This window comes from Candoia aspera, chromosome 5 (assembly GCF_035149785.1).
Source record: "Candoia aspera isolate rCanAsp1 chromosome 5, rCanAsp1.hap2, whole genome shotgun sequence".
NCBI lineage: Eukaryota > Metazoa > Chordata > Lepidosauria > Squamata > Boidae > Candoia > Candoia aspera.
The window spans coordinates 81,115,333-81,143,021 of record NC_086157.1 but is presented as its reverse complement, the minus strand read 5'-3'; the positions used below and the strand labels follow the sequence as shown (position 1 = coordinate 81,143,021).

At 36.8% G+C, this 27,689-nt stretch overlaps 1 protein-coding gene across 3 annotated transcripts in view; it reads right to left on the bottom strand.

Moving 5' to 3' along the window:
- MYH15 (myosin heavy chain 15) overlaps window positions 1-27,689 on the bottom strand; it is an 84,154-nt gene that overhangs the window by 28,953 nt on the left and 27,512 nt on the right. For all 3 annotated transcript variants that reach the window (XM_063305574.1, XM_063305575.1, XM_063305573.1), the window contains 11 exons: window positions 25,676-25,763; window positions 25,390-25,507; window positions 24,508-24,631; window positions 16,877-17,013; window positions 15,278-15,533; window positions 9,842-10,084; window positions 8,339-8,515; window positions 7,040-7,185; window positions 6,032-6,122; window positions 2,254-2,643; window positions 376-502 (listed from right to left, as the gene is read on the bottom strand). In XM_063305574.1, coding sequence (XP_063161644.1) covers window positions 376-502; window positions 2,254-2,643; window positions 6,032-6,122; window positions 7,040-7,185; window positions 8,339-8,515; window positions 9,842-10,084; window positions 15,278-15,533; window positions 16,877-17,013; window positions 24,508-24,631; window positions 25,390-25,507; window positions 25,676-25,763 — 1,897 coding nt within the window. The remainder of the gene's footprint in view (window positions 1-375; window positions 503-2,253; window positions 2,644-6,031; window positions 6,123-7,039; window positions 7,186-8,338; window positions 8,516-9,841; window positions 10,085-15,277; window positions 15,534-16,876; window positions 17,014-24,507; window positions 24,632-25,389; window positions 25,508-25,675; window positions 25,764-27,689) is intronic.

Here is a 27,689-nt window from a genome sequence, read left to right as displayed (position 1 = left end):
ATTAGAGTTTGGATTGCACTTCTTGCTCACTCAACAAATACAACATTTCACCAGTCCTCCGGTGAATGCATAGAGCAGTGTTTCTCCAGTTCAGCAACTTAAAGATATCTTGACTTCAGCTCCCAGAATTCCCCTAGCCAGTATGCTGGGGGGAGTGGAAATCCACATATCTGTTGTACTTGGATAGAGGAGATTTAGATTCAGATCTCCACTCAACCATAGAACTCACAGGCGAGCCAGTCATTCTCTCTTGGCTGAATCTGTCACTGCACAGGGTGGTTAAAATAAACTGAGGAGTGATGTCTTGAGTTCTCAGAAAAAAAGCAAGATATAATGCAATAATTAAGTGTTGTATAGCACTGTCCAATCTCTTACCATTCTCAACTTGCAGCTTCCCTTTTTGCGCAGTGAGATCATTTACCAACCGGGTCATTTCATCTACTTTTGTCTTGGCCTCACTGAGATGATCTTCAAAAGTACGACAGAGTTTCTCTGCATTTGCCTAAAGCGATGGAACAAACTTACTGTAAGTAGGAAGGGAATGAAAATCCAAACAGAAATTATAATTCAGCCACCCATGAACCTATAGACCCCGAAAACTGTAAAATTTGGTCGGAATAAATTAAAATAGCATACCAATAACTACTTAACTGAAGGAACAAAAATCTGCCTAGATTACTTTTAAAATTGTTATTATCTAATATAAATCAGCTTATTCTTGGGAATAGTCAAAACCTACACGTTCAAAATGCTAAAATCTATAATGATATGATTTCAAGATTTTTACATTTCCAACTACAAAGATAACCTTTTGTTCTTTCTCAACATATACCAAAAAATTTGCTTCATCTATATCTATATATCAACCAAAACTTTATTTCCTATAATTAATACTTTACTGGAGTTATATCACCAAAACACACACATAAGCACATAGGAATATATATGGATGGCATATGAAAAGGAATCAATCAGATTTGAATTATTTGACTGAATTCATGAGATGAAAAATCTTATTTAGACAATAGTATGCTTCTCTGAGCCTTAGACATTCTTTTAGAAACTCCTGTCACTAGTGGGGGGGGGGGAACCCTGTAGGAATATTTTACAATTCTTCCACACATCACTTATTATTAAAGAAAAGTAAAATAGAAGTTTTTCTGAAGATCATGATGTGATCTTACAAAAAACTGTCACCCACTCCTGCCAAAGTCCATAAAAGGTACTAGCTTTAGATTTCTGTAAATGAATTCAGAAATTGTCAAAGCAATCAGTGGTTGCTATTTTTCTTAATATAGGTAGTCCTCATTTAGCCAGTTACGATGGTGATGAAAAAACATCTTTGCAACCAATCCTTGCATTTATGATCTTCACAAGTCTGTAAAGCAAGGAAAGCTGAAGTAAGTTTGTAAGCACAGTTCGGTTTCATTCAGTGACAGCTTCACTTAATGACCAAGTTTCAGGTCCCAATTGTGGTTGCTAAACAAGAACTACTTGTACAATAGATATTGATGCCTCAGAATCGATAGAGAAATAGGAGTTCTAAGAAAGGGTTTCCAGACTTTCCTTAATCACATGCATTGATGTAACCACATGCAGTTTTTTCACAGTTCTACTGGAAAAGGTGAGGGGCAAGTCATATAATTCTGCTAATGATGTGCAAATTCAGTACTATGTTTTAAAGTATGACTAGGCAACCTCGTCCTGTCCATATATTTTGGATTACAACTCCAACAATTGCTTTCTGTTGGCCAAGCTGGCCAGGACAAATGGAAAATAAACTACAAAACATGCTGGGCACCAAGTTGTCTACCTCTGCATTGAACTGTTCCTCACCACTCTGCTAAAATTAAAGAGTTTTGGTTGGTAATAAGAAGCAGTAAATTCTCTCTCTGTATATATGTATATATATGTATGTGTTTTGTATGTGTTAGCTTTGATATAGGATAATATTTCTTGAAACAAATGGTTAGGAGCAGGCATGTCCATGGGGGGGGGTCAAAAAAGTCAACATAGAGGCCACAACAATGTGATCAAAGTCCCTTCCTTTTTTACCTGCATCACGACACACATAAAAAAGGGGTAGGGCTTTGATTACATAGTTCTGGCAACACCTTGACCTTTTTGACCCTCCTGCTGACATCCCTGATGGAAGGATTAGACCAGGAAGTAAAAAAAAAAGTTATATCCCAAGATGACTTGAAACTGTTCTGATCCCCATCCAATTTTTCACGTTACGTTGACAGGTTTTACCTTTCCCTTGACCAGCTGCTCCATGTTGGATGATAGATCATCCAACTCTAACTTCAGCTCACTTTTCTCTTTCTCCAGTTTTTGTTTGACTCTCTGCAAATTGTCAACCTGCTCCCCAAGCTCTGCCATGCTGTCTGCATGCTTCTTCCTTAGTGTAGCTGCCGTAGCTTCATAATGCAAAGTGGCTTCTTCGAGGTCCCGTCGTAGTTTGAGGAACTCTGCCTCCCGTTTCTTGTTCATCTCCAGCTGTGCTGAAGTAGCACCCCCAGCTTCCTCTAGCCGCTCACTCAGCTCTTCTAGTTCTCGGGCCAGATCGGATCTCTGCTTCTCCACTTTTGCTCGAGCAGCCCTTTCTGCCTCCAGTTCTTCTTCCAGCTCCTCTATACGGGCCTATCAGACAGATTAAAACAAACAAATAAAACAAACTCCTATGTAAGAGTGTAATCCTTACGTATTCCACTTATATGTGCTACAAACTGTATACATAACCTGAATGTTAAGCCCAACTCTCTTATTCAGAGTTCTCCCTTCACCTACATGAATACGAATTTGAGCTTCAGGTCTTTCAAAATTCTAAACCAAGTTAGTGGCTTGAAAGGAAGGAGAAATCCTTCAACAATCTATTAAGGGCAAGACTCCCTCTTAGCCTTGACAGTACACTACTACTCAAAAAGTCCTGGGAGGTGACTCCTTCATAATGGATTTATTGGTATGTGTGCAGCTTGGGAGGCTGCTGGTCACTGATTGCACAGTAAAATGGCAGGATTCATAGAGCTCTGTTGACCACCTCTCAGTTAAATAAGTGCAAGTATACCATACACCATCCCTGAAATTTCCTCTGAATTCATCTGTTCCTTTATCATAATTTGTAAAACACAAAATCTGTGATCAGACTAGATGAAAACCAGCAGGAAAAAAAATACAGGATAATATCTCTGCATTACTAGGAACGTTAATCGTAGAGCTAAAAACAGCCCAGCATAATGAGTCCTAGATATCTAAATTCTATCATCCCCAGATAGCATTATTACTGGGATGACAAGAATTGCAGTTCAGCATATAATTGGATGGGGGGAAATCACAGAGACATAAAAATAAGGGTAAGTGTCCAGTATGCATTCTGAATACATGGTGAATTTATCATAATTCCACCTGTCTGGAAAGGTAGTTTTGCACCATTTTCACATGACATCAGACTGCAGTTCTATTTGAATTTATTTGGAATACTCTGTTGAACTTTGCAGGGTTTATTGTAACTATGCATAGAATTGCTCTAAGTTAGCTGAGATGCAAAAATCCCAGCATATGAAAGCAAACTTTGATGGATGTGGTAAATATATTTTTCAAACCAAGAGGGTCTTATGCCCCTTTAAAATTAAGCAAAGCAGTGAATTCTAAGGCCCTTTTTGTGGTTCTTTTCCATGTTTTGACTCTGAACTAGAACTGTCAAAGCGGTTTAGCCACACATTCTACTTCTGGGCAATGAGCAAGTTGCAGCTTTATTAATGGCACTCCCCATAACCTCCCCTCCAAAGAGAAATGAAAACTAATTTTGGCAGCTGTTAAAGCAAGATGATCATGAAGTCTCCATGGATCAATAGCTAAGGGCAGTATTTTCATTCCTGGAAGAGTTTTGCTTCTGTACAAATGCAGTATTGATGTCACACATCAACACTGTTCATGTTGTCTTCCTCTGAGGTACAGTCTTATTCTGTGAGTAACTCACCATCCCCTACAGTATATACTTATAATCAAGGGTATTGGGAGAGATGTTTTTGTTTTTGCTAAGGATATTCTTTTTTTCCCCCTCCACTTTCTCTCATATATCTTTCTTTCCAAGTGTCTCCTGTTGTCTTTATGACTGCCAATCCAACAACTAAGTTCTGCCTATTAGTAGGATTTCCTACAGTTCAAGAAGGAGATTTCAAACCTGCTGTCCTCAAGCGATCAATAGTTTCTCTGAAAAAATCTTACAAAATAAAACTCAATGAAGTTTTATGTGTGTTGGAGAGTGTTTATATAGGTATACCTACTGTGGAGGGAATAAGCATGATTCTCATTCCCCTCACAGGAAGTATACCTACACATCTTTTAAAGCAGGGGTGACAGACAGCCATTTAGATCTGTGAGGAGCCCAAAGGCTGCCGAACAATGATATAAATGGATAAGCTATAATTTTTGGTTTCCTGAGATTAAGGGATGAATTTGATGGAGTTTCTTTTTAAAAGGCTATATTAAACCTATTTGAGGACTTACCCTAGAGTTTTAATGTGTTTCCTGACTCAAAATGGCAGAAAATCATACAGTTGTTACAATCAGAGGAAGCTCTCTGCAAAACAGAGATTTGGGCAGGTGAGAGGGGAAGGCTGTGGGCTGTGGTCCCAGTTTGCATCTCCTGTTCTAAAGATCTGAAATGAAGAATTAGATACAGGCTCACAAGTTGTGTATATTATTTATAACACACCTATCATTTTTGTTCAGGCTTTGGATGAATGTGTGAGTGCTGGGCATAGGGAATGATAACTGATTCTGATTTGCATTTATAGCCGGGTTGTAGAAATGACTATACAAGGGCAACAGGTATTCTGATGGTGCAGCCTTCTTATTTAATTTCACCACTTAGGCATTTTCATTTTTATAGGTTTGACTTTAAAAGCATTAAACCCTCTGTAAAGGAAGAGGAAGACAAGGTAAATAAGAGAAGGAATCGAAATCATATGAAGTCCAAAACCCCTTTCAACATTTGATGGATTTAAAAGAAAACTAGATAAATTCATGAAAGGATAGTCTATCAGTAGTAGTTGGAACCTCTAGCTGTGGGAAGACAGCACGTGGAGAAGCTCTATCTAGACCACCAACATGACATCCTCCAGATCTACAACTCCCAGAATTTTCAAACAGCATAAGCTTTAGAAATTCTTTAAACTGGACTCCCAACTTATCTAGCAGGACCAGAGTACAGAAAATTGATCTGGGTGTTTTCTGTGGAAAACATGGAACTGAATAAGGTGTTCTCTAATTGAATCCAGCAAAACCTTTCATACATGGATGGCTCTAATTGCCAGAAATTCAGATTGAAAGCTGCTCAGAAACTATATCGAGATATACCATTGTTGATCCAAAGGTGGGGCCCATTATTTTCAAAGGAGATCCTGAAGATGAAACAACAGAAAAGATGGATCTCCTTCGAAAAGATGCCCTAAAGTGCCACTGAGGAAAGATGAAGAGTGAATACAACCAGATATATATAAGAGTCTACATTAGAGGTTGCATTATTATCATGTCTGCAGATAGCTTGTCATCAGCCCCATTTAAACAGATCTACCTTCTGCTGGAGAACATCTACAGGGCCATTATGAGAAGTATTCTAGGCATCTGAAGTGGCTAGAATCCACTCTGAGCGAGCCTTTTCTGTCATGTTCCCTGCCATCTGGAATAGCATCACCCAGAGATTTGAACAGTTTGGACTCTGCTGTTATTTAAATGAGCCTTGAAGACCCAAACTTTCTCTCCAGGCCTTAGGATGCATTGGGGTATCCACCTGGATTGACTTATGTAGATAAGAGTTGCTGGGAGTTTGGTGGTGTACACATCTAATAAACAGCAACAACAACTATTATTATTATTACATATTTGTTCCCTTGGTACAGTTTTTTTTTCCTCTAATACACTTTGTTTTTAAGCAGTGAGCCACCCAGAGTCACAATTTATAAATTATAAATAAATAAATAATTACCAGCTTGATGGTGGGAGGAACTAAGCATCACTAATTATTTACCTGAAGCTCTTTTATCTTTTTTTGGAGCTGCATCACTATGGCCTGTTCATCTTCAATTTTAGAGTTCATTTGACTGATTTCAAACTCTTTCCTGTTAATGCAATAGATGTTTAGTTGTGGTGAAATATAAGACAATGATTCATCAGCATAGATTTATTGCTTTCTAAGCAGAAATACAGTTTCAGAAGCAATGGCCACCATTACTGCTATTCATCAAGATTTTTAAGAAACAGCTAGTTGTTAATGCAAAGCTGAAAAAAAATCACCTCTTGTCTCCTGATTTGCAAACTAAGCAAGCCATAGATATTGTACCTTTAAGAACTGTTGTTGGGTGAAGGTGGTGAGTATACTTCATGCTACATTTTAATCTGCCTGTCAAAGCCAATTTGCTGTAATGAAAGAAACTGCAGCAGATCGGATGAGCTAGAATCCTGCAGCACAGAAGCTTTGTTTTGTCTTGCTGCCTCTTATTATTGAGGTGTAAAATTTAAAAGCTCCCAAGGTAACTTTGTAGGTAGGAATCATTCCCCTGACCCTTCTTTTTAAAAATCTTATTAGCTATCAATTCTCTACACTTCCCTCCCAAACAATCCCATTTCTGTTATGAGGAGTGTTGACTTACTAAGCCAAACATACCCACCAGACACATATGGCAAAACCCCAGGAGACTGGCAAACCTTCAGTTTTTGGATGCTTTCCCTGAACCAAAAAATGCAGGGAGTCCAAGTGCCCCGCAGTTTATACTACAAGCCTGGGTATGGTGGAATTCTTTCATATAATTGGTACTTACTTTTCATGTTTAGAAGTGAATGTAAAGGGGACCCAAACTGTTTGTACCAAAACGGCAGGTCCCTTCTAGATGTGTGGGACTCCAACTATCACCAGCCCCAGCTAGCATGGCGAATTGTGAGGGGCAAGGGATTTGGAAATTGTGGTTAAACACATTGGATTGCCTTTCTCTATTTTACCATATCGAATTGAACTATTAAAAGACTTAAACAACCTTACTTCTTTAACTTTTCTTCCAGTTGCAGCTTATCATTCTCTAAATCCATGACACTTTCTTGAGTCAGCTTCAAGTCTCCTTCCAGTTTTCGTTTGGCTCTTTCCAGATCCATCCTCACTTTCTTTTCTTGTTCCAGAGAGCCTTCAAGCTACAGACATAAAAGGGTAGATGAGAACACTCGATATTTTAAGGCCTCAAGGGACTATGAATTCTGACAGTACCTTACATTCGGTTCTGCAAGCTGTACTAAAGTATAGACAAACTGTAGTCCCACATCTTGCTAAGACATAATATGGATTGTTTGGTTTTGTTTAGCATGCTGTGTGAGTTTAGCCACTGTAGTTTGTAAACTATTACTTGTGGTTTAGCATGATGTGAGAATTGAATCACCATGTGTGTTCATACTTCACATTAAGCCATTGTTGTTGAAATTTTTGGCTTAATGTAATGTGTAAATTCAGCCAATTGTGGTTTAATCAATGAACAATGGTTAAATAAACCCTGGCTACATTATTTATTTATCTGTGTATTATTTAGATTTATAGACTGCCAAAATCAAAGGTTATAGATGCCATATAGGAAAAAAAAAACAGCATGTATCCATCCACCCACCCACCCACCCACCCACCCACCCATCCATCCATCCATCCACACAGGCAAGTACAGCACACTGGGGAAAAGGATACATTTAAATATCAAACATCCATCCACAACTGGCAAGTTTGAAAAACCACAGTTTTAGAGCTTTTTCAATGATTGCAAAGTCATGGCCTGACAAACCTCCAGGGGGATGATATTCCAGAGGGCAGGGGCAGAGACCTCATGAACATGATGAATTAACATAATTAACATAATGACTTAACCTAACATAGAACCATTTTTCTAATTAGGCCCATATGCTTCTCTTTCATTAAAAGGAACTTGATAATGAAAGTATTAGAAAACCAGCAAAGAAAAAAAAAACTGTCCTCATTTCCTTCCCAGCTATATACCTGTCTAGCAACTGAATATCTTCTCTTTCTACCGAGAAGCTGAGTAATAGATCTACTTTCATTCAAATAAGTCTGACATCTATGGTAAGACAATCAAATCTATTACTTGTCAAAAACCAACCAATCAATTAAGATGCCCAATTTTATCAAAGAAGGAGACTTCTAGATCCATTGGATAACGGTTCTCACCATTCCCAGTCAACATGGCAATATTAACCAACAATGATGAGAGTTGTACTGCACTGTATCTAGGAGGCACCAGTTGGGGAAGCTTAACCTAGGTAAATGAACAACAAAAAACAAACATACATCATCTACTTGTTGCTCCAGTTTCACTTTGGCCTTGCTCAGAGTATTGACTTTATCTTCTTCTACTTGCAGGTCATCCAAGGCCTGTTGATGAGCTTCCTGTAAAGATTTCTTTTCTTTTGTAAGTTTGCTGATGGTTTCATCCAGTGCTGCCATTTCTTCTGTTAGGTTTTTAACCTGAAGAATGAATTGGAAGTAGATATAAAAGACAAGAGTTCCTTGCAGAGGCATCGTAATTCAAATGTTTTTTTACCATTGTTTGTGAAAAGTAACCTACAATATATAGATAATGTGCTTCTGATTCATACAAAGCAAACAAACAAAGCTGCCCTTTTTGAGTATGCATTCACGTAAACTGAATCATAGACATCCCATCAGATGAAAAAGGAATGAAAATACCTTAGAGGAAGTGTTTTCCGCTGTGGAATCTATTTGTTAAAAAAATAAATAAATCCTAGAACTCCTTATCATGGGCAAAGCTCTGGTGATTGAAAATAGGTTGTGTTCAACTGAATTTTAGTCTCTCATGGAACTTCATCAAGTTTTTTGCAGTGAAGAACACAGTTTGAAAAACCTGGGCTTAGAGTATTGGAGCAAAGAAAGTTCCATATCCAGGTAAAAAAATAGGTTGCTGAAAATAACCTGCATAACAATTTGCAACACTGACAATGTGATGGTGTATATCGTATCCTCTGTGCAAGTCTGGATGTACGTTATTTCACATTCCATGAAATAAATGTTGGCTACACACACACACACACACACACACACAAATAAATAAATAAATAAATAAAATGAAGAACTATCATGCAGAGTTGCTGACAAATAGTCAGATACTGCATTTGTTCATGCAACTGCTAACAGGAAATAACAGAATTATAGATTGCTTCTATAGACATCGATTGCTTCTTATCAGGATGACAAAATAAGAGGTGGAATTCATGCAATTTATATAGATGCTGTCCCATCCCTGCCTTTTTGCTGAAAAGTTATTAGACCTTGAGTTAGCAAAGTCCATATATGTGGAACTACATATGTCATCAAAAAAATCTAAAGTATTCAATTTCACTGGACATAGTGAAGATTTAATGTTATTTTCTCTGTCCACTTTCAGCACAGGAAGTACAATTTTACGAGGTTGTGTTATTGCATTCGTTCTCCCCACTATGCCTTTTTTTTTTTCTAGTCCAAAAACTCCAACTGTTGTAACCTTTTCCCACTGAGAAGTTGCAGCTTTCTGAGCCTTGGTTCAAACTGTGGGCATTTTATTTTTGATTCATTTTACTTTGAAATTTAGTTTTCTTCAGAGGAACCAACACTGGCTTGGCATTTTCATTAAGTTTTCCACCACCATTCAAATATCCCTTTCCTGATTGTTCAGCATATCAATCAAGTTAAGTATAATTTATTCCAATATGCAATGTTTTACACGTTATCATTATAGAGTTAGACCAGGGTTTTTTGTTGTTGTTGTTGTAAAAAATAATATATTATTAAAAGTACCTTATTTTCTGTAGCATGTTTTTCTTTCTCAACTTTTGCCAAAGTAATTTCAAGGTCATCAATGTCTTTCTTCAGCTCAGAACATTCATCCTCTAGTTTTCTCTTCTTAGATGTCAGCTCAGAGTTCATCTCTTCTTCATCTTCTACCCGTTCAGTCAGTTCTTTAACTTTGGCTTCCAGCTGAATCTTGGATTTAATCAGTAAATCACATCGTTCTTCTGCATCTGCAAGGGTATCTTGCTCCTGTCAGGATTGGCAGAGAATTGTATTAATAGCTCAAGAAAACCTATTTAAGTAACAGATCCTCAACCACACATTTCTGTATTAAGCCACAATATTGGTGGTTTTGATAGACTGAATACTGCTCTAAGCCCCTGCTAGATGCAACACAGTATTGCAAAAAGATTGTTTTGTATTCTTGGAAAAACATTTGAGCATTAGATACCCAAGACTGAATAGATGAATTGTGAGTACGCTTAGCTTTTAAACTGTTTTTTTTATTCATTAACACAATGAAGGACTAGACAATATGATCCTACATGGTCAAGGGTAAAGTTGTTTAAACTTTCAGTTGTATGACTTTTTAAATGTAAACAATAATTTGCTGTGCTTTATTTTGTTATTATTTGTGGTGGTTTTGAATATTATGTGTGTTAGAGTTTTTGTTTCTGTTTTGCATTAAAATAACTATGTAGTATGACTACTACTAATGATAAACAACTAACCATAGCCAAGTGGAACCTAGACAATCAAATAAGAAGTCCAGGATAGGACATGTATAATTGCTACAACTTTTAACCTCTGAGCCAATTTTTTTTTTAAAGTAATCTTCTATAGAAAACTAGATTCGTGAAACACTAAGAACATAAAAGTTTTGTTAGATCAAATGAAAGGCCTATCTAGCAAACTGTGTCACAGGTACATGCACAAGCAACAGGCATGACAAACAGGCAATGGTCCTCTTCCACTGCTGCTAACTTGAAACTTACATCGGGGGCGGGGGGGAGGCGCTTCTGATGGGGACATGGCAGACTGAACAGCTGTGCCCGTGGGCTCAGCAGGCAGAGCTGACAACAGGCAGTTTTTTCAGGCTCAGGCAGGTTTTCCTGAAGCCCAGGAGTGTTTTCCAGAAAAAGGAAAACACCAGGAATCACCCCATCTGTCCTCCAGATGGCTGCTTGCAGCCAGAAGATCGCAAACAGTGTTTCACATTAGACTGATAAGAGCTTAGCTGGGAGGCAGGGATGTCACCATTTTTCAAGCCACACTGTAGCCTTAAAGGGACACTAAGACCGGCCACCCCATTTCTAAATCATCCAATTCTTTTACATAGACATACCCTAAGAGAGGCTTTCTACAGTAAGGAGAAGCTGGTTCTCTTGGTGCTTATTGTTATTTTGGGGATTACTTTTTTTTTTTAATTAAGTTTTGGACTTTGTTTTCCCTCTAAATATTAAGGAGGATTGAGAGTAAATACTTTTCTCCCTGTTATTATTTTTGTACTAAATTTGAAGATATTAGCATTTCCCTACAGGTTGAATTGGCTGATTTGAATCTTCAGCTTTCTGCTTCTACTTTCTCTGGGGAACTGTCTGCATATCTCACTTTTGCTTGTGTAAACACATTCTGGAATTCTTTCACATCTTTGACTTTTGCTGGTTAAGCTCCTAGGGGGCACCATAATCTACTGCTTGAGACATGGAGGATTTTAAACAGATTTTCTCTGACTTCCACCAAGATTTTAAACATTCTTTCTGACTCCTACCAAGTCTTCATGCAAGACATTCAGGACATTGTGGAAAATATGAGGTCTAAAATGTGTCATCTGACTGGGGATGTCATGGATGAAACCAAGGAATTTAACAGCTATAGAAACATTTTTTTTCTAAGAGTGAGGTCAGGATTTCTATTGAAATGCTGGATGAAGATTGGATAGTCGAGCTAGAGAAATTTAAGGGAGAGAGCAAGGAAGCTCTAGTAATGAAAATCAAGGACTACAGTGAAAAAAAAGAGACTAAGATTAAATATAAAGAACACCAAATTAATGACAACAGGTACAGCAACCTATACAATGAAGATATTGAAATAGTGGATAGCTTCTGCTTTTTAGGATCAAAAATCAGCAATGAAGGAACCAGCCATCAAGAAATACACCACAGACTTGTACTTGTTAAAGTAGCAATGAAGGCTTTGGAAAAGATGCTGTGATGTGTCTATAACTACAAAGACCAGAATCATGCAGGCAAATGGTTTTTCATGAGATACTTTATGGAAGTAAAGCATGATAGAAAAAGTATTGAAGCTTTGGAATTGGAGAGGTTGGAGCAGACTTCTGAGGATACTGTGGATACCAAGAAAACAAACAAGTGAATCATCAAACACATCAACCTAGAGTTCTTACTTGAGGCACAAATAACCAGGCTCAAAGTATCATACTTTGGACACATTATGTGAAGACCTAGCTCTTCAGAGAAATTTATAATGCTGGAAAATGTGGAAATAGAGAGAAAAAGAGGACAAACAGCAGCAAGATTACAAGATTCAGTTACAGCAGCAATGTGTGGACCATCAAAAGACCAACAGGACCGGGCTGGGAACAGATCATTCTGGAAACTATCTATGTAGTCACTAAGATTTAACACTGAACTGAGGCACATAATAATCAGTCATACAACACTTCTCTTGATATTTTTTTTTGTATTGTTACTAATGTGTTGTTAGCACCCCTGTTATTTTATAAATAAATAATAACTAAATAAACTATCAACCATAATAGCAAATGATGGCTCTATTTTATGTGGGTTTCTTTTAAGCATCCTTTTGGAATAATCTAAATTAGTGGACTTTACCACATATGGTGGCAGTTTTTTAAAAAACAAAACAAAACATAACAGTACTACCTTTTATTGTTTCTGAACCCTATACATATCTCCTCAAAAGTAATTCCTGCTTTCAACAGTATTTATTCTCAGGTGAGTACAACATTTCAGCCTCAATGACATCTCAACCATAATTCTTCATCTTTGAAATGAATATAATATTATCTCATGAAGGATTTATGAAGTGGAAAAAGCTTGTGGTATAAATTTCTTGCATGTATAAACATAATAATCAGTCAGTTGAGATATGACTTCAAGAAAGCAAACACTTAAAATATGCATTCTTTGTCATCTTTATTTTTTTTTCCTTGCCAGCGCAATAGTGCACTAGCCAACTGTATATAAAATGCTACATATCCCAAATTTAACATTTCCTTTCTTCGTTGATTTACCATGGTAACTGACTCAAAGACTGAAATATGTATAAAAACATTAGTATTTATATCCAAGCTTTTAAAATTTTGCACTTCATGTATTTACATGTAAAGTAATGTTAACTAATGCAGAGCAAAACGAAGGCTGTCATCCTTAGTTGAACAAATTATTGAGACTGGTTGTTTCTTTTTTTCAGTTTTTTTAGAATATTTATTTTTAAAAGGAGCCCGAAGCCAACTAAATTTATTATGAAATATTCTTGTAAAATAAGATAGAAGAACAAGCAACTTATTTTTTCCAGATTTTACAGAATAAAAGATTTATAATATGCCCCTTGTTAATTTCCATGACGTTTTTGAATATAATCATGTTTCTCCTTTGTAATTTGCATATCCTTCATTGTATAGATTTATGCTGTTTATGCAATCTGTGTGTTTGCTTTAAATGAAAAAAATGCAGAATTATTACTTCTTTACTTGCAGGAATTTATCAAGATTGGGATTCTCCAGTAATAGAAGAACATTTTCCTAACTTTCTTATAGCAACATTTTGTCCATGGAAAGATAGTTCTTCTCCTGCAGAAAATGTACCTGATGATCCTATGCCTGCCTAAGCACAAGAACCAGCCTGGTTTCAACACTATTGATGCAAGACTTAATTCCTCATAATGGGTTCTACTTATCTTTTCAAACTTTATGTGAAAGCTCTATGCTTACCAACTGCATAGTTCCATTATGACAGGAGTATGCAACTTCTGACAAAAGCCAGTTTGGTCTAGTGGTTAAGGCACCGGGCTAGAAACCAGGAGACTGAGAGTTCCAGTCCCGCCTTAGGCATGAAAGCCGGGGGTGGGGGTGACCTTGGGCCAGTCACTCTCTCTCAGCCCAACTCACCTCACAGGGTTGTTGTTGTGGGGAAAATAGGAGGAGGAAGAAGTAATAGGTATGTTTGTTGCCTTGAGTTATTTATAAAAGTAATAAAGGCGGGATAGAAAATAAATACAAAAAATAAAAACTTGAAGTTCATACAAGGTTTGCATGGCATGTCAAGTGCCACTGTCCAAAAGTTGGTGGGATCGGGACCCAATCGGAGGTTTCAGGAATTGAAAGGGTAAAATGGGTGTACCTTTAAGGAATAAGGACTAATTTTGCCTCTTAACCTCTCAAGCTCCAATGGTATAAAATGGACTAATATTTTTGGGTCCCACCCTCTCTGAAGGGTTTGGGGGGGGGGGGCGGTCACATCTGGTGGCTGGCAATACTTTTTGCACAACTGCATTATACGATTCCCTGATCACTCTAAACTGATGTTCCCAGGCTGAATCTGTGAACAGGCCCCATGGAAGAAGGACAGCATTTAAGAACACATGAAACATCTCTCTGGGTTTTTAAATTGTGAAGGATTATTCTTACATAATGTCAACATAGGATGAATATGAAAGTGAAAACCACCACAGAGTCTGATCAATTTCTTTTCCATACATTTCATAGTAAAAAAGAATAATCAGTCTAGAAATATTATTTTTGGAAGGAAATAAAAACAAGCATTTTCTCTTTCCAATTCTGGTGAATATACATTGTCCTTCTTTAAAAGGAACAGGCCATCAACAGTTTCTTTGCAGTAAGGCACTTCTCTCTTTCCTATCTTTATCTGAAGGTAGCTTAGGTGATATTATTGCCATGAACTTTGGGGAGCCATATTTACCAGCAGCAAGTGAAACAAATAAAAAAAAAGTTTTGACTTGGTCTCAGGCATTCTTAAAAGAAAACACCATTTTCTCCATTCAATTTTTCCTTGCTACAAAATGTCTGACAGTTGAACATTTTTGTGAACAACTTTGGCACCCATCAGTTTTAGTTTTTTATCAGATGAAGAGTGACAAATCAATAATTTTTCTGCTCTTCAATTCTATTTATCAATTCATTTTTTATGATTCATAGTACATATAATATAATTAAATGTTATGTGTAAGAAGTATTCAGGAAAGAAAGGAAGGAAAAGGACTTTTGGATGAAGTAAGGCTGGCATTATTAAAAGCTTGTGCTAGAATAAAATGGGTGCTGTTTTTAGTATCCCTGGACTTCACTGTTTGTATTTTATGGAAACAGTTCCACAGCAAGCCTCATTAGCTGGGCCAAAGATTGGGTTGGTTTAATTAGCACTGATATTTTAGTCTACTTACTGCCTGCAGCTGGAGAAGCAGGTCATTCTTCTCCTGTACGAGAGAAACTTGCTTCTCTTCAAGCTCCTTCCTTCTGGCTTCTGATTTTTCTAAGGCCTCCTTCAATTTCAGGAACTCTTCTTTCATATTAGCCATTTCTTTTTCTGTTTCTGCCGATTTTAGGAGGGGTTTGATCTTAAAGAATAGCTTCATCCAAGGCCAATTTTTCACAACCATAAAAGCTCGAATGTTCCATTGGATTACAAGAAGGGCATCTCTGAAGGAAGCAAGGAAGGAAGCAAGGAAGCAAGGAAGCAAGGAAGCAAGGAAGCAAGGAAGCAAGGAAGGAAGGAAGGAAGGAAGGAAGGAAGGAAGTCTTGAGTTATTTGAAATGGAGCCACCTTTAATACTAGTACTTGGAACTTCCCTCATGATCTTAGGCCTTTGTAATAATTTGTTTCCTTTTACTAAATACTACAGTGATTGTACATATTTTAATAATTCCCATTTCTAGATTCTATACTACATTTTGTATATACAATTTCTACATTTTTTTTTCATTTTCAAACCAATAAATACAGTTATTTATTTTTTTGCACAGCATCACAAACAGCTTTGACAGTTACCATATTGTGGCAAGTATGCATGTTGTTTTATTATATTTATATAGTGTGAGTACCTTTTGAAATGAAAAACAAGAATATATGAGCATACTACTATATGTAATAAGAGGATCAAGTATGCTGCTGCAGTTTTTCCTTCTTAATGTTCCAAATATAGGTCTTTCTCCACTGCTGAATTATAGGACTGTATGCCTATCCTTGAATTCATGTAATTTATTGTTTGCTTATTGTGTCATTCCATATCAAATGACTCCTGGTAGTTATACTGGGATGACATTTGCTGTGCCCATTGCCAGTCATCACTCATTATTCTGCCCTTATTGCCTATGTTTCAAGTTACTGCATTTATCTGACTTCCTTCCAAGGTCATGGCACAGCCTGACAGGTTTTATATACCTTGAGGCTGTCCTTGGATGATGTGAGAATAATGGACGAAAAGGCTACTTTAACAATGGTGTACCTAAGGATGACTTAAGGCTGTCTCACTCATGGACTGAGGATGAGAAGAATACCACTTGTGGGACACAGGAGGAACAGGATTAGCCAGGGCATGCATGTGCAGAAATGGAAGTGGATTAAAACTCTTATTCAGCTCCATTATGAGTCAGCCCAAAAGTTCCATATTTGCATGTATGGAGAAAGAAGAAAAAACAAGTTTTTTCTTTCTTTCCTGTCCTTTCATATCATCATAAGGTCTAAATTCCTTGTCAAGTATCAGGTACTATATGAGCTGCAAAGTTGCAGTTCCTTTCCATCAATCAAATTTCTACTGCTGCCTCAAGCTGGCTCATTCCAAATGCTGTAATTTTAGACTACAAATTCCCAGTCAGCATGGTTAAAGGAGATGGTGGCTAGAAACTTTGGAAGCTGGAGAATAAACATTATCTGGATGGTGCCAGGCTGAGGAAAATTGCTGTATACTATAATCACTTGGAAAACAGAAATAAAGATTTGTCTCCCCAGTATACAATGTCATAAACAGTCTGTAGCATAATACCTTCGTTCTACCATCTTCTGGAACTCAATACGCATCAGTCTGCCTCGTGCGCGTGCTTGAATTAGTGTTAATATCTTGGCTAATCTCTCATCCCTCATTTCTTCCAGATGGCCCAGGAGACCAGCTTTAAAAAAGACCTGAAATACATGACATCAATTTGTCAAATAAATTTTAATCAACTGTTATTGGTGAAACATAGATCAGTTTCAGACATGTAACAAAGCACAACAGTTTCAGGTCATAATGATAGCTGTATCAGCACATTGCAATAGCAAGATAAAAACAGTAGAGTATGAAATCTAAACACTGGTCTAGAGGAAGTAATACTGCACTATCCAGTGCACAAAGCCACTAATTAAAATAGTTGAAATTACTATTGAGTTTTGCAAAGATCTAGACCTATCCCACGTTTAATTTTGTTTTAAAAATTGTAAAAGCAAATGAGAAAGTGATGTAGTATATACTCTATACAGTAGAGCTTGGAATATATCTGTTTTTCATTGGGCTTCTTACTTAATAAAAATTGCCCTTTAGTCCTAACATTAGGTCCAGTTTTAATGTCCCTACCCCTACTTTCTCTTCACTGCATCCTACATCAATGTAATTTTATTCTTTTTTATTTTTTAATCCTTTTTCTCAGGAAGTTTTATGTATATGGAAACCCAAAATACCAACATCTCTCTTGGAGTTTTATTTTAAACAGATTAGTTAAATTCTGCCCTGAGCCTGTCAGAGTCTTTAAAAATCACTGCTTAATTTTCAGTACACATTTTGGAAATGTCAAGACACTGAGGGTTCAAATGGTATTCCATTCTATCTTTCCAGTCTATGAAAAAACACAAGAAAGAAAAATGTAAATGCTATAAATGAACAAACATATAGAAATTGTGTCAATAGGAGATATTTGTATTCTGGGACCAGGGACAGAATTATCTTGAACATGGACTGCTGGCATAAGATTTTATAGCAACTTGTGACTGTAAAAATGTTTTTGAGCATAGCATGGCAAGTTTGATCAGGGTCCTGTGGAGGCTGGAGATGAAAACTTAGAAGTAAAGACTTTAGATAAGACTAGAAAAACTGTTCCAATTTGTAGAAAAAAGTGGGAGGGTAGCTATAAAACATCATATTAAAATATCAGTGAAAATTTAGAAATAACATTGCTCATAAAGCTCATGTGTTATTTATACTTTAATGCTCAAATAATAGCAATTGAACAAAATGTGCTTGATTGCTTTGCATAAGGAAGTAAACATGATTTGATAACTCTAAGGGAGACTTAGCATGATGAGTCCGATGACTTGAATACAATAATTGAAGGATACAATTTGTTAAAAAGGAACACAAGCAATACAAAGGGGGGAGGAATTGCACTATAGATTAAGAGCATCATTCCAGGTTTGAAATCTAAAAGAATTGATTTGGCTATGTTCTAGACAGCAACTAAATTAAAATAAGCAAAGGAACAAATAAAATCAGTAGTGTGTTGGTGATTAGTACTGCCCAATCAGTATTGACAAATTAGGTACCATCAAGTTAGTGACCCCATAGATTTTTTCAGGACAATCTGTCCCAACCTAGTCTTTCAAGTTTTCCAACAATGTACTCTTTGACACTGTTATTAAGTCCATCCATCTCGCTACTGGTCATCCTATTCTTTTTTTTCCTTCCATCTTTCCCAGCATTAGACTTCTCCAGAGAGCTAGGTCTTCACATAATGTGTCCAAAGTAGGATAATTTGAGCCTGGTCATTTACATCCTGAGTGAGAATTTAGGGTTGATATATTCAAAGATCATTTTTTGTTTGTTTGTTTGTTTTCTTGGCTATCCATGGTATTCTCAGAATTTTTCTTCAATACCAAAATTCAAAAGTGTTACTAATGTTTTCATTCTCCTTCTTGAAAGTCCAACTTTTCCTTCCATAGACTGTCACAGGAAAAATTATAGCCTGCATATTTCTGAACTTTATAGGTATAGAAATTTTATAGCATTTGAATATCTTGATTACTACTCTATCAAGTGCTAGTCTGTGGCATATTTCTGGACTACTGGTTCATTTAGTGTTGATACTTGATCCTAAAAGACAGAAGCTATCCACCATTTAATATCCTCATTGTTGATTCTGAGGATGGTTGTTCTACATGTCATAAGTATGGTATTCTTTATATTTAATTTTAGTCACATTTTTTCACTGTTCCCCTTGACTTTCATTACTAGAGCTTGCAGTTCATTTGCCTCTTCACCTGTCATCAGCATAGATCAAGTTAGTGATGTTTCTTCCTCCAGTTTGAGAACCACAGTCATCTTCTTCCAATCCAGCTTCCCTCAAAATATATTGAGCATGTAGGTTAAATAAATAAGGGAGGGTATACAGCCTTGTCTCACTCATTGCTAATCTTGAGCCAGTCTGTTTTGCCATGTTCTGTCTGGACTGTGGCATCCTGACCTATGTATATACAGTATTTCACATAAAGACAATGAGATATTCTGGGATTCCCATTTTTCTAATCACATTCCACAGTTTGATTTGATTGACTCAATTAAAGGCCATTCTATAATCAATGAAGGATATATTGACTTCTTTTTTGGTATTCTTTGGCTTTCTCAATTATCCAGCATGCATCAGCAATAATGTCTCATGTTCCTTGGCCTTTTATAAAGCCAGCTTGAACATCTGGCATCTCCCTTTCCATGTAGGGCTCTAAGCTGCATTGGATGATTGCTAGCATGTGAAATTAAGGATATTATATAATAGTTTGCATATCCTGTTAAATCTCCTTTTATTGATATTGGTATGTAGACTGCTATTTTCCAATCTATTGGCTACTGTGTTGTTGTCCAGATATGCTGGCATAGTTTGGTTACAACCTTTAAAGATCCTTCTTCTGTTTCTCGCCATATTTCTACAGAAAGTCCCTCAATTCATACAGCTTTTTGACTTGGTATTAATCGGAATAGTAATCTAACTCTGTCTTCTATTACTAGAGGTTCTGTAAGTAGGGAATATCTTCTATGATATCTTATATGTTGACATCTCTACCATACAGAATTTCAGTATGCTCCTTCTATCTTTAATCTTCTTGGAATCAGTTACTTTCTGTCCACTGGAGTCATTAGCATACCAGTTCTGAGTGCGGAGATAGTTTTGAAGACTTTCTTTATTTTTCCAGTGTCTTTACTAATGTCATTGTAATATTGGCTCTTCCAATAACTTTCTGAAACTCGTTTTTACCGTGTCTTTCCTGACATCTATGTCTTTCTTGGTTGTGGATTCTATTTTCTTTTTGGCAATTTGCACTGTTTGTTCTGAAGTCCAGTTTGCTTTCATCTGTTTCTTGGTCTTTGGCAGCCTCTTTTCTCATTAATCCTTAACAGCTTCTTTGATTTCATTCTACACTTTCTATGGTTTCCTAGCAATGAACTTCAGGACTTCAAAGTGGTTCCTGATGTTCTCCTCGAAAATGGTGGGCATATGGAGAATGTATTGTAGAAACTCCTTCTTCGACTTTGGCTTATGTTGGAACTTGCACTTGAGTGGTTCATGTTTCATTCCACAGTCAATTCCTGGCCATGTGTTTGATGCTGTAACTGAGCTCCTCCACCTCCTTTTAGCAATAATATAATCCATTTGATTTCTATGTACTCCATCTGGTGATGTCCTTGTGTACAGAATTTTGGTTGTTTAAAGACAGTGTTAGCTGTGAAGAAAAAAATGTCCAATTCCAGCCCATTTCAATTCACTGATGCCTAAGATGTCATGTTATCTCTTATTATGCTGAACTTTCTGATGTTTGTGCTTCTTATATTTATTTATTTATTTATTTATTTTTCAAATTTTGCTACCACCCATCTTCCCCAAAAGAGGGACTCTATATTCCATATTCCCATTTTAATTCTCTCTTTGTAGCCTTGGTTTTCTTTTTGTGTACGGCAACATCAGCAACTAGACATCCTAAAGGCTTTAATCTAGCCATCTCTTAAACACCATTAGTATTTCAAAACTCCTCAGCTCTTCCTCTGTTCTATGTTGAATGCCATACAACCCGGGGAGAGGGGGCGTAATCCAGCACTAAATTGTTAATCATTTTATCTTGTCTATCCATATGGTTTTCATGGTAAAAAGGAGGAGTATTGTACCATTGCCTTCACCAGTGCAATATGAAATGATGCCTTTGCCATTGTTAGTAAAGTGATCTTCCACCTCTAGTGTCATGTTCACTGTTTCAATGTGCCTGGTACATCGTAACACTTCACATGTCATTTGCTACTCCCGTATTTGATTTATAACACTTCACGTGTCAGTTGTTAATTGCGTGGTTGATTTGCAGGGAAGGGAGGTTTCCATACCCTGGACCATTATCTCTGGGCTGAGGGAATGGAATGTGTTTGGGTTTTCTCAAATGTTCAAGGTTGCTTTCCCAGGGATGGTGAAGACAGTTACTGGCACCTGGGGGGGGGCAGGTTAGAACGGCCGGGTGGGGGGAGGTCTTACGTTTTGAGCCGAGGGTTCTTAATTTGTATTTGGCGTGCTTTTGCTCATTCTCAGCTTTCTCTGTACTTGCATACTAATCCTTCAATAAACCAGATTTCCTAGAGTCTACTGGTGAGCCTGGTTTTGTTAGGTTAGGCAACCATTATATCTAGTATCTTTGTATATCACTGCTGCCCAATATAGGTGCTTCCTTTAGCTGGGCATCTAGGATGATCTTCATGCCTTGGATGACTCTATTCTTGGCACTCACTTCTGGCATTCTTCACTCATTGCTCCAAGGAACATTCCCCACTCCCACCCCAGGGCCATGATGAGGCAGCACAGCAGGACTTGCAGGTGGGCAGGCACCCAGCCATACAAACAATACAGTCTGATTGTAAAGAAATATGTCTAAAAATTCTGCAATAATTACCAGAAGTCAGCATGCTTGCATTAGGAACATGAAAGACTACCTTTATATCATTTTTTCACTGGGCCACTTTCAAAGTAGATTGTATAGACATAATATATCTTGATATCAACAGAGCACTTAATAAAGTACCCCATAACATTCTAATTAGCAAACTAGTTAAGTATGGATTGAATGGCATATCAATTTGGTATATACATAACTGTTTTTAAAATCATACCCAAAAAGTGTTTATCACTGGTTCCACATTCATCTCAAGAGGCATTGAGTGAGATAACTCAGGCCTGGGCACTCTATTCTTCAACATTTTTACTAATGATTTAGATATAAAAATAGAGGAATGGTTATCAAATTTTCAGATGACAGAAACTTGGATGGGATCACTAATATGCTAATATTTCATACAGAAATAAACTGAAAATGATCTTCATAGGTTAGAAAGGTAGGCTGCAAGTAAAAGAATAAAATTTAAGACACAAATGAAAAATTCACTTTGGGAACAAAAATTAAATGTATGGGTTTAGGATAGAAGACACCTGGCTTGTACTTTTACTCATAAAAAAATATCTTAGAATAGTAGTTGATAACAAACTGAATATGACAGCGTAGGTAGGTAGGTAGGTAGGTAGGTAGATCCAAGTTTAGACTGCATCAAGAGAAATATGATTTCCAAATCACATGAAGTAATAGTTCCACTTTATTCTGCTTTGGTCAGATTGCATTTTGATTATTGAGCCCACTTGGAATAAATTCAGTGAAGGACAATGAGGATGATTGGGGGCTAGAAATTCCCATGAAAATATGTTGAAGGAGCTAAGGCTATTTGCCCTTGAGAATACTGAGAGTAGCACAATAGCACACTTAGCTGCACAAATGTAATGAAAGTGGAAGATGGTTTAGCATGGGGACTGAAACCAACACACATGGGAGCCAGATTAGCTAATGTGCTACTTACTCTTACAACTGCTTACAGTAACGAAGTGATACATATATTTATGTATATATACAAGTAAGTGTAAACATAATAACAAAGAAATAGTGTCTTTATATCTCAAGCGAAATTGATAGAGGGGAGCATGCTCTAGTCACTAACCCTTACTCTACAATGTGGAAGACTGGACAATCTAGCAATGGAAATATATCTTCTTCTGGGTGATATCATATGCAAATTGGAAGACCACACACACCAGCTGGTAGCTTATTCCTTCCAACTCTAGGATTCTATGAAGGATGTAATATAATTTCTAAAAATGAATATGTTAATAGAAGGAAAGCTATGGATTTTCCTATTCTAGTAAAGATCTTTGCAAAAGCTCAGCTCTTCTGAAACTTAATTAAAATATGCCAATTAAAGTACAGTTGAGAAGGAGGTTAATAATTAAGTCTTCTTCTAGCAGTGTGTTTAAATCGATATGTTAAGTAAAGAAGTGGGTATAAGCAGGAGAGGAGGTTTTCATGAAGGGAGAGAAAGTGCCAGATTTCATAAATGCTGTATGGGAACAAAGACAGGTAATCTTACAACAATAGCTACTATCCTTCTTCAACTGCAGTCCTTTGACAAGTGGATGAATTGTTAATCTTCCTGCTTTGATGCAAGGAAAAGGAGATCAATGGAAAGCTCTGGGCCCAAAATGAGGATAGCCCATCCAGTATTTGACAGTATCTGAAATTACCTTTACATATTTTGGGGCAAGAAATCTGATCAGCTAAAATATAAACCCAAGGGTTATTTTGCTATTTTGGATTGCCTGTAACATTCCACATATAAAATAAATAAATATTCCCTGCCATAGAGAATGGAAAGCTTTTGAGAGTCTTAAAAGCATCCTGCTAAACTTTTAATAGACATTTAGGAAATTTAAATGTGAATAAATATTACAACATTTTCCCTATCTGAATAAACACCAGGTTGGCAAGCAGCAAGAGTTTTAAATCAGATGAAAAAATCTAAGGTAGGATCTCTACTAGTGATTTATAAAGGCTTCTACAGTAATTCAACTACCGTTGTGCCAATATAACAATAAAAGGGCAGGCTTTATATCATTACTACGGATGGGTGATGCTAGAAGATGCTCTACATCACTAATGGAGAAATGGTCTCAGCTGTACCTTTTTCAAATATGTGAATCCTGATTGATTTGCCAGAGATACAACAAAGCCATTTCAACCCAAATTACACAGTAGTTGACCCCTATCCAAGACAGTTTAGATCTGTTTCTCCCTTTATGCATTTGAACCATAATAGCATTCTGGTAAGCTACTTACAATGGAGCAACTCTGCCTGTGCAAGAAGCCAATTGAGAAGCTAGAGGAAATTGGAGAAATGTTGCCCATTTCTTCAGAGTTGGGGGACGGGGCATTCTGGAAGGATTTCAAGGCTGACTATAGATCCACAGGATCAAACCTTTTTTTTTCCACTAAAGGGTTCACGTAATTGACTGAAATCTTACCTAATCTGTGGATAGCAGGGCTATAAGTCTCTCCCTTCCTCTCTTGAGATACAATTACTCTGCCTAAACATAATGCAGACAGGCCTTATCAACTGGGCTACATATGAGAAGATACATGATTAAAAAACATAAATCAAGGAAGCTTCCCAAAGGCATTGCTTCTTTTCTCCACTCTTCCTTAGAATAGTTATTTCAAGCTTCTAGTGAGTTTTGATCAAGATACCAATTAGGAGCATGCCTTTTTATTTTCTCCATTGCTGAACTAAGTGAACTGCTTTACCTTGGTGTGCCCAAAGCGGTACTGGTTATGATCAATATCCAAAGAGCCCAGTAATTTTTCAGCAGCTTTTCTGCTGTCCACAAACTTGTCCTCTGGAATTGCAGAAGGATTCAGGATGCGATATCTGGTAAGGGCAGATAAATAATGGACAAAGAAATTAAATTCCAAACCATGGTGTAACTCCTTCCTTGATTTAGGAATGCAGGAAGTGTACTAATACTTCACAGTGTCTGCATTTATTTGCTTAACTATATCAGTAAAAAAATGTGAGGACTGTACTGTATTTATACAACATACTAAACTTGATTGGTTTTAATCTGGATTAAGTTTGTGTGTGTTTGTGTGTGGTTTAGCAGTTTGTGAGAATTCAGCCCATTTGATTAATATTACGGGGTACTTTGTCAACCCAAAAAATGTAACCAGGTTAAGTGTATTATGTGAACCCAGACACTTTGTCCATCTAATCAAATACATCCACATCAACCTTTCTTAATCTGGTGCTCTTCAGAGATGCTATAACTGTACCCCCCAGAATTTTTAACCAACCATGGCCACCATCCATGCTGGCTGGAAATTCTAAAGGTTGTAAGCTGAGGGCAGCTAAACTGGGAAACCACTAGTTAATGCAATTCTGGGAAAATGTGTTTGTTTTAAGGAGTTGAAATGGGAGCTACATATGGGTGGACTCTGAAGCACTTTTCTTTTTCTTGTTTTAATGTGAAGCATTGCATATCCTAAAATATATCTTTCATGTTGTTGGATTTTTATTCAAAGGTGGTTTGGCCAGAATAAGTAGGGAACTGGATCTATTGAGATGAAGAAGGAACAAATATCAATCCTACAGATGAAACAATTTGATTGTGCCATTGATCTTCACATTACCTTTGTTTAAAGTCAGCATAAATAACTCTATTAGGAAAGCCTTTGCGGCAAATGCGGATTCCTTCCAAGACACCATTACAGCGAAGCTGATGCAGGACAAGGAAAGGATCCATTGCCCCTGAAACAATAAGATAATAAATTATACATCCCCATCTTGGGGGAACTGGAGGTGGTGACGACTGACAGGAAAACATTCCTATATATGCATACTCAGAAGCAGGATTTTTCCCCATAAGATTTAGTATTAAAAACTAAATATATTCTAAGAGAAAACACAGAGTTTTACCTGGAGTTTTTGTTTCATTGGGAATAATGCAACGCACAAAGTGAGGAGCTGTAGATCGTAAATTAGTCATCAATTTGTTTAAATTTTCCTACATATAGAGACAATAAATAAATAAATAAAAGCTAAACCATGGAATTACAGAGAATATAAATTTATAGAACATTGACTGTAGTCCTAAAATTAAGATTACATCAGTTCTCTGCTGTCTACTTTCAAGTGTTCACTTATAGTTAAGTATTCTTGCTTTGTTGGTATTGGGCCAATTTAGATATAATGTTAAATAATAAGTTTATCATATGACAGTGAGCTTGGGTGAGTCTTGGGCTTGCATATTCAAATCTCACATTTCTTCTTCTGGAGCAGATTAGAAGCAGCTGCTTCGTGAAAGTAAAAGTACCTTATTGCGATGTCCATCTTGGGTCATCTTGGACCATCCTGTGTTTAGTTTAAACCACCTAACCCAAGGCATCAGAGCCACCTGTCTCTCCCAAAAATGCTGGGCATGGTTCCTAGCAGCTCCATTAGATTATTAACAAATTATAATTAGAAAATATTAAACATGAGGTACTAAAGTTATTAACTGTGAATTCAAATTTTATTGCAATGAAATAAAACCCAGTTTTTGCCCTAACCCCTTCTACCTATTTATAATTCTTCCAACATCCTTCTGGTATAAGGTCTTCCACATACTATTTGTAGACTGGATGTGCCTTTTTCCCAAAAAAGGTTATACACTGCAGTTTTAAACGAAAATTTATTTAAACAAGCAAATATCAAACTAAGTTATTTACATATGGCAGCAGTTTCACCCCCTTTCTGTCTTTTTGTCGTTAAATCAGGCAATCTAGTTTTTCCAGCAAGATCTGTCCTGCCCTCTTACACCATATATTGGGGACTGCTGGGCCAAAAGGACCCTGCAATTATTTTTTCCTCTAACACAGTGTTGTGTTACCACTGTAACACCTATGCTGGCTGGGGAACTCTGGGAGTTGCAGTCCACACATCTTAAAGGTGATAAGTTTGAGAAACACTGCTCTAACATATTCCCACTCCCAAAAGAAATGTCTGATCATTTTAGTGAGTTAAATAGATTGAAGGAAGGCCACCTTCTGTCTTAACTGATAACACTGAAGGAAATACAAACAAAATTAAACACAGAACATTTACCCTTGAACGTGTGATCTTTATTTGTTTAGCAGTTATTCTATTTATACATTTGAGTGTGACAAACAGAAATTGCACTTTTTACCCAGAACTGCACATCTTCTCAGTACAATTAGGGCAAAGCCACAGATTTTACCAATGGTAAAAATGTCACCTAATATACTGAACGTAAACTGGGATCTGTCACATCTTCTGGGAAAATGGCCCCATATGCTGGTCAGTTATGCACATCTAGTCCTTTGGCTTTGAAGTATAAGCTGTCCCTGGTTCTCAGATATGTATTATCTACCAGGACGTTTGAGCCATGGTTTGCTAAACAAGCAATTATGGCCTGGTTTGCACATAATGCATAAATAGATTTGCACTTCATGCTAAGCTAAAAAAAACAACTACTTTATGGCTTAGCAGTATGTGTGTGTGTGTGTGTGTGTGTATGTGTGTGTGTGTGTGTGTGTGTGTATATATATATATATATAAGTGGAGATATGAAAATTTCAGATTATATTCACAGGAGTCCTAATAGGTAAATGCTGTCCAATTACTTTTACCAAAGTGGACTGTGCTAGCCACTTTTGAGAAAGAATCCAGATCACTGAGAAGTGAATTTGGTCATGTATCCAATTTGAGAAATCTAACCACTGGCTGCCCTGAAGATAACAATGAATCCTGTGGAACTTTATTCATATAATTATTTTAAGAAATAGTCTTTTCTTAAAGTTAACATGCTGAAAATTCAAATCTTGTAAGATGAATGAATTTTTAATTGTTGTTCTGCTTGATTTGAATACAGTATATCATCTTTGCAGTAGTGAAAGAAAAAAATGAGATGTTAAATTTAAAAAGGAAGCGT